Raw genomic sequence first — 16125 nt, forward strand, 5'->3', positions numbered from 1 at the left:
CTGACCTTTAAATAGTACTATGTCCATTTAAATAATGTTGTTAAGTTTGAATCACTTGAACTCCAGAGTACTAAAAAGCAGAGTTTAGTTTTTGATTTAATGTTTGAGTCCAAAATCAAACCTTACTAGGCTCTTACTAACTTTCACCTAGAGTGTAGGTCCTACTTGTAATAGAATTTTTGCTATTAGATTCTTAGAAATGTCCCTTTCAGCCCGTACATGCATACATACCTGCACAGGTTCAGAGAATAGTTGGGGTTGGAGGGGATCTGCGGAGATGATCTGGTCTAACCCCCTTGCTCAAGCAGGTTCACCTAAAGCAGGTTGCTCAGAATTGCCCATATGAATCTGTGTTTGTTTTCACATTTCTGTATATACACACACACGTGTACACATACACACATGCGCACACACACACATTTAATCTAAGATAACTAGCTACAATGGTTTATTTGCATAAAATCATTTGTGCTGCAAATGTTACTATGTATCTTTGGTGCAAGAATATGCTCAAATATAGAAATCCTGAATTGCATAGGGTTCTTAGTTTGTTATTAATAGAATTTCAGAAAAAGCAAAATACTTTAAAAGGTATTCTCACTGCAGAGCTTTTTGTTGGTGTACTGTGTTAGGAGAAACAATACTGAGGGAGATTTGGGGTAGGGAACAGTCCCTTTGTAGGGGGGGAAGTCATCTGTAGATTATATATGCTAATAGTGAACAGATTACATGATTTGTTTACTGATTCTTAAATGACAGGCTGGATCATACCTCACTCTTGACTAAGCTCGTAGGGAAAAGAGGAAAATTTAATTCTGAGAGTTTAGGGGTTCAACTGTGGCTGTTTTCCACAGAGCTTTAGCATAACAAGGTCCGTTTGAAATATTGTTGCTTGTGGTTTTCATTTGCCTGTCTGAAATACACCAACTTGTTTGAAATGCACTGGTTTATCCTCTTTTTCTTCAGGAATCTCATGTATGGTGTTGTGAAATTAATGAAGTTGGTGGGACAGCTATCTGATAAATTCTACTATACAGACTGCCTCCTTTTTGGAGCAATAATATCTGCCACTGATCCAGGTAGCTTGCTGAACAATTTTTAATAGTGTTCCGAAAYGTTTCCACTAGTAGGATTGCTGGTGATATAACACAAAGATATTTAACGGTACTTTTATTTTCAGTTATGTTAATGTATCTGATTCTCCTCTGTGAAATGCACACAAATTCTGAGCATTGTGAAAGTTATTCTCTACTAGGTTGTTGCTGGGCTAATATGATACAACGGTATGCCTGGGGGTGAATGTAATTTTCCTGTTTAAATATTTACTTACTTTAAATATATTTAATAATAATTTTTTTAGAGCATACCAAGTCTAAGACCGCAAGTAGATTAAACTATTTCATTGTCTGGGTAGCAGGACTTCTGTGGCTACATTGTTTATGACATCAGATAATTCTTCAGCTGTATTTGGGGAGGAATATTCATTTTGGGAATGGCTTTTTTTGTTTTCTTTCAGTTGAATTTAGTGTTCTACAAATTTAAGCAGAAAAATGCTCTCCTGGCAAAGTAATTTGAGGTTTTGGCAGAAAACCTAGTTATGCTTCAAAATGCTACAGGCTCACACAGATGTCTATGCTTGACAAATCAGTGTGGAGGGCTAGTGTGTATTGAGATGGGGGGAAGGTCATGGTAAGGTATGAAGCTTGACATTTAAAATAGGTTATTTGACATGCTTAGGGTTGGTTTGTGTGTAAATGGGAAGTAGCCCCTGTGATTGAGCTGACCTCTGAACAGCTAGTGGTTGCACACAGTTTTGCCTCTGTTCATGTATAGGAACATCTTCAAGATCATTGTCTTTCAAAATCCCTTCAGTCTGAAATGAAAGGACTGTTACAAATATTTAGTAGCCTTGTCCTCTTCAGACTCTGTATTAATGCACACTCTAGTGGCATAACATATGCTTTGGTGAGCATTTAGGATTATTAGCACTATTTTATAATGACTGAAATAATAAAGTTATGTTAATAGTCCATACAACCTTAAAAGGTAGCCAGAGATGCAATGTTTTTGTTGCTTATCTGAAGCAGAACATACTCTACAAAAATTACCAGGGTTTTGGTAAAGGGCTTTTGTCTACTCTGTGCCCATCGATCTTGGCGGCTTTCTGTAGTCTCCTAGAGAAGCTATGTGTAGGGGGGAGCATAACTGAGCCACTTTATGTTATTAAATATGACCAGTCTGTTTTCCACTTTGATTTTGATCCTGTATTTCAGTTCCTAGATTTTGTTGCCTTGGGCATACTGGAAAGCCTGCTCTGTCAGCTCACACCATAATCCTGATGTCAACCAGTGTGATATATATACATAAATATTTTTGTTTTCTTTTCTTTCTGTAGTTACTGTGCTTGCAATATTTAATGAGCTACATGCTGATGTCGATCTCTATGCCCTTCTGTTTGGGGAGAGTGTGTTGAATGATGCTGTTGCCATTGTGTTATCTTCGTAAGTAACTGCCTGAGTTTCTACTCTGAAATCACTTAATTGTTCTATGTATTTGTCTAAAAATAGTTATTTTTCTGAGAAATATTATTTTAAATTTAAATCGATTGTCTTGAACTGAGTTAGTAAACATTGCAAGCACTTGCTAAGATTCTTTATGCACATGTGCACTGTAAAGAAAAATTTTGCTTCAACATGGGGATGTCTCTTCTGTTATTCAGGCACTGCTATTCACAGAATAGTACCTTTTTGATACTATTTTTAACTTTTCATTGTGTGATTCTGTCTTTCTAGATCTATAGTTGCCTACCAGCCAACAGGTGAAAATACCCATGCTTTTGATGCAGCAGCGTTTTTCAAATCAGTTGGTGTTTTCCTGGGAATATTCAGTGGCTCTTTCATGATGGGAGCAGTGACAGGGGTTGTGACGGCTCTGATATCCTTTTTCATGTTCAGTTCTTCTAGACTAGATTCTCCATTCAGATCCTAGCAGTGCTCTCCTGTAGGAATGTTGAGTCTAGCTCGTCCTAATCTGAGTGTGAAGATATGACAGGTACTCATATCACCTCTGTCTCTACAGAAAGCCATATAGGTAACCCTAGAAATCACCTAATTCCTGTGTAACTGTGGCCATGCTAGAAATTCTAACGATTTTGTAGTATTGATTGTGTTGGCAAAAATATAAAGCAAAAGGGAGGGCCTAGGTAAGTAAGTCCTAACATTTATCTTATTTCTAGTTAAAGGAAGTAGTTTCTGCTATTAGGCTTGAAAGGCAACCTCCTGATAACTAACTGGTGGCTTGTTCTCCTGTCTTCAGCAAAATTACTGATAATAGTTATTTCAACCACTAATGTTTTTTTTTTTGAGAATCCTGCATTTAATCTTTCTGCTGGAAGTCTGATGTCATGCATCTCAGATAAGACTGCACCTGTACCAGAGTTAAGGTCATAATATGATGTGCTTTGCATGAACTTTCTTGCTCCCATGAAGCTTAGTCCCATTATTTGATCAGAGCTCTGAGGCACTCAGGAAGCGATCTGTTTGAGTTTGGTTTTAAGGTGAGGCAGTAAACCTTAAGCCTGACCTGCTCAAGAGGTCATAATGCTACATAAGGGAAAAACTCAAATTCTTTGCTGCTATACTGTCTTATATAATTCCATTTGTACACATCTCAGCTTGCTTTGATTTTTGTCTAGACTTCTGAAAATTAATGTAAAAGAGGTAGAATGCAATATTTTATATTATAATCGTGAATCTCTTTATCTTAAGCAATAATGTCTCRACTGCATCTTATTGAGCGCTCACCACACTGGTTTGTCTGTTCATATCCTGCGTAACAGAAACACTTTGGGTATAAGGAGGAAGACATGCTGGAATGCTTTAATGTTCAGTCTTTCAGCTCAACTGTTCTATGACTGATGTGATCCAGATCCGTGATTCTTAATCTGTGTTTCAGGCTGTTGGCCATCCATAGCTCTAGCTGGTCAATGAAGTTGCAGCGTATTTGGCTTTCTGGTTGTCTACCAATTACAGCTAAAATGCATTCGGATCCATTTTGTAACATCATGTTTTTGAAGCAGCAGTTGGTTCTTGCTCTTTCTAATGTGTGTACTCAGGAGCGTGCTATGAGAATGCGAGCAAAGAGGCTGTTCATGAGACAGCCTCTGGTTAAAAACAAAACAAAACCAACATATGTAATCTGTTGCTCAGTTATACAATTTTAACAATTTCCTTTTGGAAAATTGCTTTCTTTCATGTAATACTGTAGAAAGAAACATGAAATGTGAAATGGGTATTTCATTCTCTTAGCAAATTAGAACCCATAACTTAAGCCATGAGTTATATTAATAGACTTATTGCGAAGAAATTTTCTGTCACGTTGTGTGACATACCTATAGCTGCATCTCTCTACCAGTGAGGGGTTTAATATGTGGCTGACCTACTCATTCATGATCCTCTGAAAACAGATGGAATGCTTAGTTTGCAAATATGATGCAAATAATTTGCATGGACTCTTTCTGGCTTTTAACAAGTTATCTTGGCCATACAAACTGTGGTTATTCTTATAGCAGTGAAAGTATTGTACTGCTTTGTATTTTCTTTCTAAAATAGAGAATCTGCTTGGCTGGAGTGAAATGAAGCAGAGTGTGTGCCTAAGGAGTAAAGAAAGAAAATGGTCTTTTGTTTTAATGTTTAAGTTAAGAAAATAAAATAACAATTCGTATTTGAAATAATTAATCTGAAATAACACTTTAGTTTGGTCAATTATTATATGAAATATTTATTTTCTTCACCTTTCTCTCACTTTTCTTTTCCTCTAAAATGACAAGTGCAGGTTTTCATTTCAAATTGAACAATATGTTTTGGTGTGGTTACATTCTCCTGCTGTTATTGTAAGTAACAGCTGGATTCACAAAATTACCAGAAGAAAAGGCTAGAAATGAGGAATTGGTTCTAACAAGGGTCCTTTCCTACTTTCAGGAGAACAGGATTCAATCTCTTCCTTTCCTGTGGAGTGACTGATGTGGCTATCCAGTCAGACAGCATTGTCTGCCTGTTTTGCTGTAAGGTACTCTGGGGAAAATTATTCTTTCTGTCCTTGAACATTGTTTCACAAGGAATACACAAATGCCTGTTAAGCCAGTCTCTGGGATAAACCTGCAGTTGAATAATCTGAGCACTCAGTGGGAAGATGGGTTCGAATTGTTACTCCAGCATGTGGTATCACCATGGTGTAGTCATAGCCTGTTTGCCAAAAAAATAAAAAATAAAATAACCACAAAACCCACAAACAACAACAACAACAAAAAAAAAAAAAAGACCAGCCATAACTGTACATCATCAAAAATTCTAGTGAGATGGTTTTATGTGGAGAGGAGACTGCATGGAGAATAACGGTTGTTGAAAAATCGTGATTTTTTTCTGATGTAATGCTAACTTCTATTTTTGAGGAAGATTTGGACATTTTTCATTTTTTAATTTTACATTTTGAAAAAAATATATTGCAGTGTATGTATGTTCTTCAGACTCCTTTCCCTCTGAGTAGCTTAGAATAATAGTAAGATGTAGGTGTTGAGGGGAGGAGGTGGCAGTGCTCAGGATTGCTTTGTGCTAATGAGGCTGTTGCTGAAATGCAGCCAGTTGTATTCTCCTTCATTTGTTTGTTAACCACTTGGGGCTTGTTTTGAACACCATATCCTGCAGTAGAGCCCACAGGAGAGAGAGTGCCCACCCAGTCTTCTGGGCTACCTGAATGCTTCTTGCAAGAGGCAGCAAAGAGTGCTGTGAGGCCCAGCTCTCTCAACCTCTGAATTTCCTTGGGAAAGTGGTGCTGCTCCTTGCCTTTACCATCCCTTTTGCCTGTTGAATCACAACTCCCCAAACAGCTGTGTTGCCATTAGTTTTCATTTGTGTAATGCTGCAGAGAGCCCAGGATGCAGCTGTGTTTGTAGGTGGAGAATGATGGTGGATGATGGTACAGTCCTGTGCAGGACACGTGTTCATAAAGGTACTATTCCCCTTCAGGTGAGGGAGAGGAAAGTGCTCTCTGCTTTGCTGTTTCAAGTGTCCTGACTTGTCTCACACTGCCCTCCTGCTTAGATTTCACAGATGATGATGATGATATTTACCAGCCTTCAGAAAACAAAGGATCTCTCTGCCACTCCTGTTGGCACATGGTTTCTTTCTGTATCTTCTAGTAGAGATGTGCGTAGCTGTCTGCACTTCAGATATCATGAACAGTATGGTGTTCACATGCTGCCAGAGTTGTGATGGGTGGAGATGGGGGAACTGTGTCATAAGTATGCGAACAATTCTCTTGTAGTGTGTGGAGAGCTATATTTATTGAAACTTGTTCCACTTTTTCAGTAGCTATATGAAATGATAAATCAGTATGCGTTCAGTGGTGTTACTCAAGTTCACTCTCATCTGGAAGATGAACTTGTTTCTCTTCTCTTTGGAAGACTCAGCTCTTGTGGTTGAGCTGGCGCTTTCTCTAAAATACATCAACATGGGAAGAAGAAATGCATTTTGTCATAGGCAGGATTTCTATTTTACCTCAAAAGTACAGAAGTAGCAATACTTCTGAAAAATGACTTGTCAACAAATCTGAATGAAAAATTCTGATAAATCTCCTTCATTGTAGGGCTCTTGTAGTCAACAGCATGGTAAATTAAACATTTCTGAATGTATATTAGGCTTTATTAAAATAAAGGTGGGAGGGGGGAGTTCTAAAAGCAACATCTGAAAGGACCACCAAGTATATATCCCTTCCCTACTGGCACTTTGCAGGATAATGTGTYATAGAGCAAGATATCTTAGTTGAAAGGTGGAGATATCTAAAATAATGACTGTTACAAGATGAAACCTTAGGCTTTGCTTCTTCATTTTGAAGTTTGTCTTGATATAGGGGAATTGATATTTTTCAGTGCTAAGCATTGTGTTCTCAGGCTCACATTGGTTGTTAGTGCATATAAAGGCTTTTTAAAAACACTGGATACAGAGAAGCCAAATACCCGTGTTTTTTATTTTTTGATCCCTTAACCAATGACTTAACGTGACCAAGTTTACCAAGTTGCACTGCTTCCCCCTGCTGGAAACAGCTCTCTTTTTCCTGATGTCCTGGAGCACTTTCTTGCTAGCAGAAGCTTGCGGATTTACTGGTGAGTTTTGGGGATTCAAGCATGCTTGGATAAAACTCCTGTCTAACTTAGCCATTTTATACTTGCTGTGAGAAACAAGATGTAGCTGCTTTAGACTTTTTCATGTTAAGTACAGTGCCATCTAAGGCAGAGTTCACTGTATAATGAGAGAATCACTATTTTGTTTCAAAAACTCCATAAAAATTGGAATATGACTCACTTAAAAAGGAAGTTGATAAAATTTCAAGACTAAGGATGTTATATAAATTTAATAGACTTTGAGAAGGGAGATAGACTTAGTGTTGAGCTGACATGTAAACGGACTAATCTTTTACATGGGACTCTGGTCACAGGTGTAGTAGCTGTCCTCTTCTGTGGAATTACCCAGGCACATTATACATACAATAACTTGTCAGTTGAATCAAGAAGTCGCACTAAGCAGGTAAGGCGTTACCCTTTATCTTTTCTGTACTGCATTGTTGTAGTATTCTGTGCATTAATGTTTTTTAAAAGCATCTTTATTACTTGTCCTTTAATATGAGACTATTTTCCCCCTAGCTCTTTGAGGTATTGCACTTCCTGGCTGAGAACTTCATATTTTCGTATATGGGTTTGGCGCTGTTTACTTTTCAGAAGCACATATTCAGCCCAGTTTTCATTGTTGGAGCTTTTGTATCCTTTCTCACTTTGTATGAAGTTTCTTTATTATCCATGTGCCTGAAAATCTGTGGTGTCTTTTGGCCTTACCAATTTAAAGCATGGTCATTTACTTCGATTTGTGTGTGATATATAGCAGACGCAAGAATTCCAAGAAAGGTCTTTTCTTACCTCTTACATCAAAGTTGTAAGACTTCAATGCCACAAATTGTTGGTTCTGCAACTGAGCAAGTGCTAAAAGTCATGTAAATTAAGTATATACCTAAATGAATATGCTTTGATCCTTGTAATCACAGCAGTGCGACTTTAGGCATTAGATTTTAAAACTCCCTTCCAGCTAGAAAACCTCAGTATTCACAAGAGGGAAAGGTGGCATTCTGTGTTGCACTTTTATCAGCATGAGCAAACTGAGCCACCTTATTGGGAAGAGTTCAGCACCTGCTACTCAAATGTGGTGAAGAATTTAATCTGAAGGTAGAAAACAAAATAGCATGCTGCCAGGGAATTCTTCTTGAAGAGCAATGGCTCAGCAAGGCAGTGTGAAATGGACTATTTTCTGAAAATATTTTTTGAATCTTCTATGTATTTTTTTCTACGATGTGAGAGGTTTACAAATGGCCTTCAGCACTGATCTTTTCACTGTTCCCCTGCCATCCCAAATGCACACTTCAGTCACCTGTAAAAATGACAGCAGATTAATTTGAGAGGAGTGGAATAGAATGGGAGAGGAGCGGGAGATGAGGGAAAGAGTGGACTTTGCATATTGTGATGGGGAGGGGATGTGTGTCCAGATTTGGTTATCTTTCAAAGAACCTAAAACAAGTTCTAATTGGTGTTTTTGTGGCAAAGAGCTCAAGTCTTGTTCTCCAGATCAAGGAAGTATATTTTATTGTGCAGATGAAGCATATATGGCAATATGGGTATGAGTCAAAATGCAAATTGTTTTCTGAACTCCTGAGTAAAGTGGGGAATCTTCATTGTTGTAGACTGTTTTCTTACTCCTCCAGTTTATATAATGTGCTTGAATTTGGCAAGTTCTGTGAAAGTAAAGCAATACCTTTAAGGAACATTTATATTGTTCCATTGATATAAAGATATAGGATAYTATAGCTCACTGACCTTGAAATATATATTAAAACAAAGTCTCTTTGATTCTTGACGGTAATTTTCTAAAGCAAAAGCTGTTTATCCCCCTTCCTCTTTCACACAGTCTTTTCTCTGAAGATTTTGACAGCATAGGTAAAAGCACTGTGTGATTTTCAGTTTGTATAAATGGAGTAATAGCTTCAGTGAATTTCATAAATTGGAGCCTCCAGAATTTATCAGTTCAAAAAACAAGACAGAAATGAGCATATGACCTTCTCAACTTCCTTCTCCCTGCTTTTCTGCAGTGTGTGATGTTTGCTGTGACTTCTGTCCACACTGACATTGTGCTGTGTGTCTTGACTTTATTTTCAGTATTTATTTTGCTCCTGTCTTCTCTTCCTTGCCTCCATTACACTTTTCCTATCTTATTTTCTCACCCCATGCTTAATGTTCTTTGCCATCTCTTGAGTGTTTTTCTTCCCTTGAGAGGAAAGCAGCTGGTACTAGCACCCATGTTTTGCTGCAGTAGTCACTTCTCCACTGAAGTGACACCCAGAGGCATCACCAACTGTTAAAAGAAAAAGGTTCAACTGTGAAGGCAAAGCTAAAGCCTTCAGTGTCAGTGAAGAAATCGTAGTTGTTCTCCCCACATGCTTAAATCGACCTCAATGGCTTATATAACGTGTGGGGTTTTTTTTTCCAGTCATCAAAGGACTGCTGTACGTGTTTACAATAATTGCATTAAGTTTTTCGTAAAAACAGTAATAAACAAAATCCTAGTTTCCTAGAGACATAATTTCCTGTGAAATGGATTGTTATTTCAATATTTAGCTGTGGCAACAGCCCCAAAGTGTCTAGAGTTCTTCTGTGGTTTTGTTTCTCTTCCATAAGAGAGCTATTTCAGTCTTCTGATGTTGTTATCAGTAGCAAATAGTGTTTGAGGGGTTTTTTGATTGTGTTGGTGTTTTATAGGATTTCAGCACATCACTCCAATTTATCACAAAGGATTCCTTACTTGGTGGAGGAAATACTCAGCTTTCTAGTTATTCACTGAAGCCACTGGATGCTTTATACAGCAGTAAGAAAGGGAGAAGACCACTTGCTTTCGTTGTCTGAAATACTTTTTTACTACTCTTCTGGAACCTTATTCTAGTGTTGACTAGTGTTTGGGGATTTTTTTTTCTCGTTAGTTTCTCTGAATTCTCAAGTGCTTGCCAACCAGCAGGAGACTTTTCCTCTGCAAGAGCTGCAATGAAATGGCTGCTTGCTGCTCTTTTTCTTTATAATTAAGCCTATGTGGGTTTTCTTCTATATGTAAGTCTGCATTTTTGTTAGTCTGAAACACACAATCTGATGGTGGTGGTGGTAGTTGTCTGAAGTCTGATTTTGAAAGTAAAGCCTTCGCTTGTATATCTGATAACTTTACTAGGTATAATGTCAGTGTGCATTAAATAGCTTGGTTATATTAATTCATGATTATATTTGTTGTTAAAATCTGCATTCTGTACATGGATGCACAGTTGTGAAAATCTACTTTTAATATAGGCAGGAATAATGCAAACACTTGATACTGTTATGTAACCTTTTCATTAAAACATAAATTTTATATGAAAGAGCCAAGTATCCAAGACTCTGTACTTCAGGAAAGTGAGATCCTTAACCCTCAGCTATGAACAGGTTGCAATCTTTCTGGGCAGAGCTGCACACATCTACCCTCTTTCCTTCTTACTGAATCTGGGCAGAAGGCATAAGATCAGCTGGAGCTTTCAGCACATGATGATGTTTTCAGGTAAAATAAAAAATACTTGCTAAAGCAAAAATTCTTTTTCAACTCATAAGAAATTAATGAAATACTTTTTTTTTTGTAATTTACATATATGCTTCCTTACTAGAAGACTTGTAACTGTTACAGCATGTCTGTAGCCTGCCCTCAGGTATTTTTTAGCCTTTGCAGAAAGTGTCATGTCTGAGAAGAGTTGAAATCTTGGAATGCCAGATTCTGGCAGCCAAATTGTGAACAGAATATTTTTATTTAGTGTTAGGCATCTCAAAGTGATGGGGGAGCTGAGATGCATCTGTCCCAGAAAGTTTATTTCTAGGTGAGATAATGCATGTGTTGTGCGGAAACAGGTATCTGCCAAAGATAATCTAGGTATGTTTGAGTGCCGTCTCCTACTGTGTTGGAGAAAACAAAGTATCTGACTAAGAATTTATTTACTATTTCTATCACACAGATAACTCTGGAAGTTTCTGTTATTTAAAGCAAATGGGGTGTGTATCTATGTGCATGTTCATTTTCTTCCTTTACTACAGGAGTACATAAATGCCCTTGCTGGTAGGATTTCATAATCCAGGGGGGAGTATATTCTGCCTATGAGTGTGTTGTTACCAAGAATACTTTTCCAGCTGATAGTTACTTCATATCAAGAATTCTTGCTTGAGTTACAGAAACAAATGGAAATGTTTCATTTTCATTTAAATTCAGGGAGCTTTTTGATTTCCAAAATACATTTTGCTGTTGTATAAAGCCTGTTTGTTTCTGCATTAGTTTCTGGCAATACTTGCTGCTTTTTGTAGCACTTGCAGATTTTAAAAGTTACAGTAAAAATACCAGGGCAGAGTGGAAATTATGAGAGAACTTGCTTTGTATCTGCATTGTTGAAGGTGGTAGATACCTGCTTCCATGAGCTACGGGAGAACAATCTAGAAACAGCAGGTAAGCCTGCTGACTGAATTTCTACAAAACAAAACTTGCCTGAGAATAATCTGAGTCCAATGCTTTCTGATCATCGCTTTGTGTCTCTCCATTGAGGAAGGGAGCAAGGAGAGATGCTGTGTTGTGATGAGGTTTGGATGTACTTCAGAAGCTCTCGTATTTCATTCTCTGTGTAGGTCTCCGGGGAGCTATGGCATTTGCTCTGGCCATACGAGATACTGCTACTTACTCACATCAAATGATGTTCTCAACAACTCTCCTTATCGTCTTTTTCACTGTCTGGATTGTTGGTGGAGGCACAACTCCCATGCTTTCGTGGCTGAACATCAGGTCAGTATGCAACTGCATGCTGAGGAAACTTCACTTTTCAAATGGCAGCTGTGCAAGGCAGGAATAGTTCTGCAGAACTTGTTTGCTGCTTGCTTAGAGGTGTTCTAGGTATTTAGAACACTGTTATATACAGGAAGGAAGTAGTGCAAGCTGGTGAAGAAAACACACAAGATATTACTGGGATTCAGCCTAAAGTTCATTGGTGCTATGTGAATGGGGATCTTGGTCTTTGTCAGCACAGCAGGATATGGAATAGTATTGCTTGATGCAGCAGCCCCTATATTGAAAAGAAAGAATTAGCCTATCTAGTCTCATATTCAGCTTCTTTTCCTATTATACTAAGACATTTCCCAGTCTTCTGGCTCCTGGTAGTGACTCTGCTCTGTTTTCCAAGTTAATGGGTGATTTTAGTAGGTGGTACTAGATTGGATTTACTTTAAACATGTATCCAAATAAATTTGACATTATCTAAACAACTGGGATAATTGGAGTCCTGCTAGTCTTCTCAGTGTTTCTGCTATTTCGAGAAGATCTAGGGTAATGGTAAGCAGTGTGATTATAGCTGTTTCCTCTGCAAGTTCTGGCCAATACTTGGATACTTTAAAGGGCTGTAAGTATATGCATGTTAGAGGCTACTTATCTGCAAATTGTTGGAGAATTGTGAATCAGTCTGTTGTTAAAGAGCACGTATTTTTTCATTCTATGATGTTTTTAGCAGTTGAGTGGCAGGGGGATAGAGTAAATACTGGAATCTAAACAAAGCACACTGTACCAAACTGTCCAGTGTATTTTACATGTGTAAAATATGTATGCTCTTTGGCACATGAAAACCAATTTGTCTTACATTTCAGTTGTGCTCGGTGGAATTTGTCTTCCACTGTCTCATAGTAGGATAGGAAAAAAAAATCTTAGAAAGTATAATCAGTTTCAGTTTTAGGAACAATTGACAATTGTTAATAGCTATCGCTGCTTTCAGAAAACTTACATGAACTACTTGGCAATAGGTGACAAGTGCTTTCTAGGTTAAAAATAGAATGGATAGGATTCCCAGGAATGTTTGGGAACCTTCCTTACTGAAGTCAGCTAAAGCCGAAACTGTACCTGATCTGACAATGTCAGCAGCAAGTCTTGGAGCTATGTCCTGGGATGAGTTTATTAAAAACTGTGATGTTTCATTGTAACTGACTGACATCTCATCAAAAGAAAATGCATTCAGGAGGAGCTGAACCGCTCTGTGCCAGGCAGACAACATCTGCTGCAAACTGTCACATGCCTGCAAACTGAAACAGCAATGATGACAGTATCTCAGCTCTATGTAACAGCACACACTGGGTGTGCTCTTGGGAAGTCTTGATTTTATTTTGTCTCTTTTTTTCTTGTGAGTGTGTGTGTGTGTGTGTGTGTGTGTGTGTATGTGCGCAGAATCAATCTGTTCTTAAATGCAAGTTCCAGATGTTTGGTTGTTACACCAGAAAGAGGCATCACTTCCATTTAGTCAGGATCTCTAAAGATCATGTTGCTAACAACAGGTTATGCAGCCACCTAGCCTTGAAGTCAGCAGCAAAACAATTCCAGTGCAGCTGTGTCATTAAGGATCATGAGATACCACATGATAGTGATATTTCTAAGCCCAACCTGACTGGTTTCTGTTCCCATGTGAAAGCTGTGTAATGACTTTAGCAAGATACCTGGAATAGGAACCACGTTACCTTTCCATTAGGCAACAGAAGCAGATTTCTGGCCAATAGTGGTATGAAAGGAAAGCTGTAATAACACACCTCACCAAGCAGGGCAGACACAGTGTCTGTTTGATCAGCAGTGCACATAGACTGCATGAGATGTGGGATACAAGAGAGCAGGAGCTGAGTTTTGGTAAGCAGGATGCAGGTGAGAATATTTATTGAAATCTAGTCACAAAATGATTGAGTAGTGTGTGTGGAAATCTGCTTGCAGCCTTTGCACTAGCTGATGTGAGGATATCCGTTGTCTGCCTTTGACTTCAGTAGATTCCAAACTATCTTCTGAAGCTTGCCTGCCACCAGGTCAACAAAACTGACTCTAAGAGATCTCATCAGAGGTGCTGGCATCCTGGGCTTTCTGCCCTTCTTCCTTTACCTTTTTTGTTGAAGGAGCGTAGCTGGGTATTTCCCAGCTTGTCATCAAGCAAGGGACAGGATGTATTGCTAAATGGTTAAATTAAGTAAAGAGGAGTTCAGTCTGCCTTATATGTCAAAATGGAGCTCCTGAAAGCAGCCGACCATCACCTCTGCTGTAGGTTCCTTCAGCTGTCAGCAGTATGACAGGACTGAATGCTAGAATGTGGCCCAGCTTCTTACCAAGTGGAAACTAGTTCCGAGATAGCCAGAAATGTTACCCATGTTGTGGGCCTGCTGAAATCTTTTGTGAATTGAGAACGGAATGTGCCTCTGTGGTTGAAGTGACAGGTTTTTTGGTGGTCTAGCTCAGGAAACAGTCTGCAAAAGCATCTAAAAGATGCCATTACTTTTTTTGACAGGACCAGTCTGGCTCAGTAATGAGAGTTTGTGAGCCTGGCTGATGAGCTATCCCTGAAGGCAGGGAGGGATAACATCATGTTCATTCCAGGCTTGCCCTGTGGGTAAGTTCCATTTGCAAAAATCAATTTGCACAGCGAGGAGGAGTAGTTGGAAATACTGACTAGCACTATGATACCATTCCTGGAGTAGCTGTCAGAAGGCAGATGGCTGAAACATGATTTTGAGTGTTTAGTTTTATTTTTTGGAGATGTACCTACCCTGGCTAGTAGATAGTAACTTTAACTTTCATTTCTGTTTGGCATGGTTGACAGAAGGGAAAAAAAAAAAACATATTAAAGGAAGGATATCTTGGAAACAAGGGAATTCCACATAGGAGGTGTTTTAGGGAACTGCATGGGTCTGTCCACAGCTGCCTTGATAGGCCCTGTTCCATTAATTATTGAGACTGCACTTTTTCCTCTAAGAGACTGTGTGAAATCAGATTTGTGCCAGGAGGTGGCAGCCATGTGCAGCTGATAAAGAATTACAAACATAGTGCTAGTAAACTGTCATCTGTTGTGATACAACCCTTGCTGCAGGAAAGCAAGACCTGTCTGACCTTACAGACTTGACAAAGGCACAGATGAGTTTGCAGCTGAAATTTAGAAGTGTGCAGTCTTTTCCATCCCTTTCTACCCAGTGTGAGAGCTAGAAGGACCTGAAGGTGTTCTTCAGTCCCAGTGCCTCACTCAGCAGCTCAGCATGTAGTGGTAACATAGTTCTGAGGCCATACCTTAGGGAACTTGTCTCTGGCATGGCTTTGCCTGTATGGATGCTGACTAAGGCCCTGGCACTTGTCCATTAGTTGAGATTGTAAGAGGCTGGAAATAAGTTGTGCTCACATGTGTGATTGTTTAGCAGAGAAGATTAAAAGATAAAAAGCTTGTTTGCTTTCTAGGTTAAGTGAATGAAGGGGGATAGGAACCTAATGCCATTTGTATGTTGGACTTGAATGTTGGGAGTTGTGTGTTGTGTCCAACTCTCAAGTGAAATTCACAGTAGTTCTCTGTCCTGGTTGACTTCGGTCTTCATGGAAGAAGAATGGGAAGCAAAGTCCTCATGAGGTGGCTGGTCTTGCTCCAATATGTAGGCGAGGAGAAGCAGAGGGCCTGTTTTAATGCAGTGCTATTTGGGCTGATTGACAGTTTAACTTGTGAGTTTGTTGCTTAGCGGAGCAGACATACTTTAACCAGGTACTGCTCTCCTGCCTGTCTGTCGGTGGGGTTTCTGGGTGGCCCGTTCCACAGTTTACGGGCTGTGCTGGGCTGGGCAAGACTTCTTTCCTGGGAACCAGGTGCCTGTCCATACTGGGTATATCAGGGGAACTGAAGAAAGGCATAAACAACAAGGGGTCTTACTTAAGATTGTGACTGCATAATTTAAGCAGAGTAGGACCTGAAAGCTACCTCTGGCCCAGCCTGTCAACCTGACGTGGCACCATTACAGTTATGAGGAGATGGCTGTGGGCATACAGGGATATGGAGCAATACCTGAGGAAGGAGTCAGGGTAGCTTTGCTGTGACTGGAGTCAGAGGAACATGCCCACTGCCACATGATTAACTGTGAATGGCAGTTGGGATGCACACTTTGGTTTTTTACTTCTGGTGATCCCTTCTCTGGTGATGTGAAGTATACTTTAAAAA

General features: G+C 39.1%; 1 protein-coding gene across 1 annotated transcript in view; it reads left to right on the forward strand.

The window, feature by feature from the left end:
- Window positions 1-16125, forward strand: part of SLC9A7 (solute carrier family 9 member A7) — an 82958-nt gene that overhangs the window by 44185 nt on the left and 22648 nt on the right. The window contains exons 5-12 of the mRNA XM_085321600.1: window positions 967-1079; window positions 2396-2501; window positions 2793-2939; window positions 7059-7159; window positions 7492-7580; window positions 7697-7810; window positions 10559-10670; window positions 11774-11927. Coding sequence (XP_085177726.1) covers window positions 967-1079; window positions 2396-2501; window positions 2793-2939; window positions 7059-7159; window positions 7492-7580; window positions 7697-7810; window positions 10559-10670; window positions 11774-11927 — 936 coding nt within the window. The remainder of the gene's footprint in view (window positions 1-966; window positions 1080-2395; window positions 2502-2792; window positions 2940-7058; window positions 7160-7491; window positions 7581-7696; window positions 7811-10558; window positions 10671-11773; window positions 11928-16125) is intronic.

This window comes from Rhea americana, unplaced genomic scaffold (genome assembly GCF_003343005.1).
Source record: "Rhea americana isolate MKP2758 unplaced genomic scaffold, rheAme1 scaffold_7, whole genome shotgun sequence".
NCBI classification, from domain to species: domain Eukaryota; kingdom Metazoa; phylum Chordata; class Aves; order Rheiformes; family Rheidae; genus Rhea; species Rhea americana.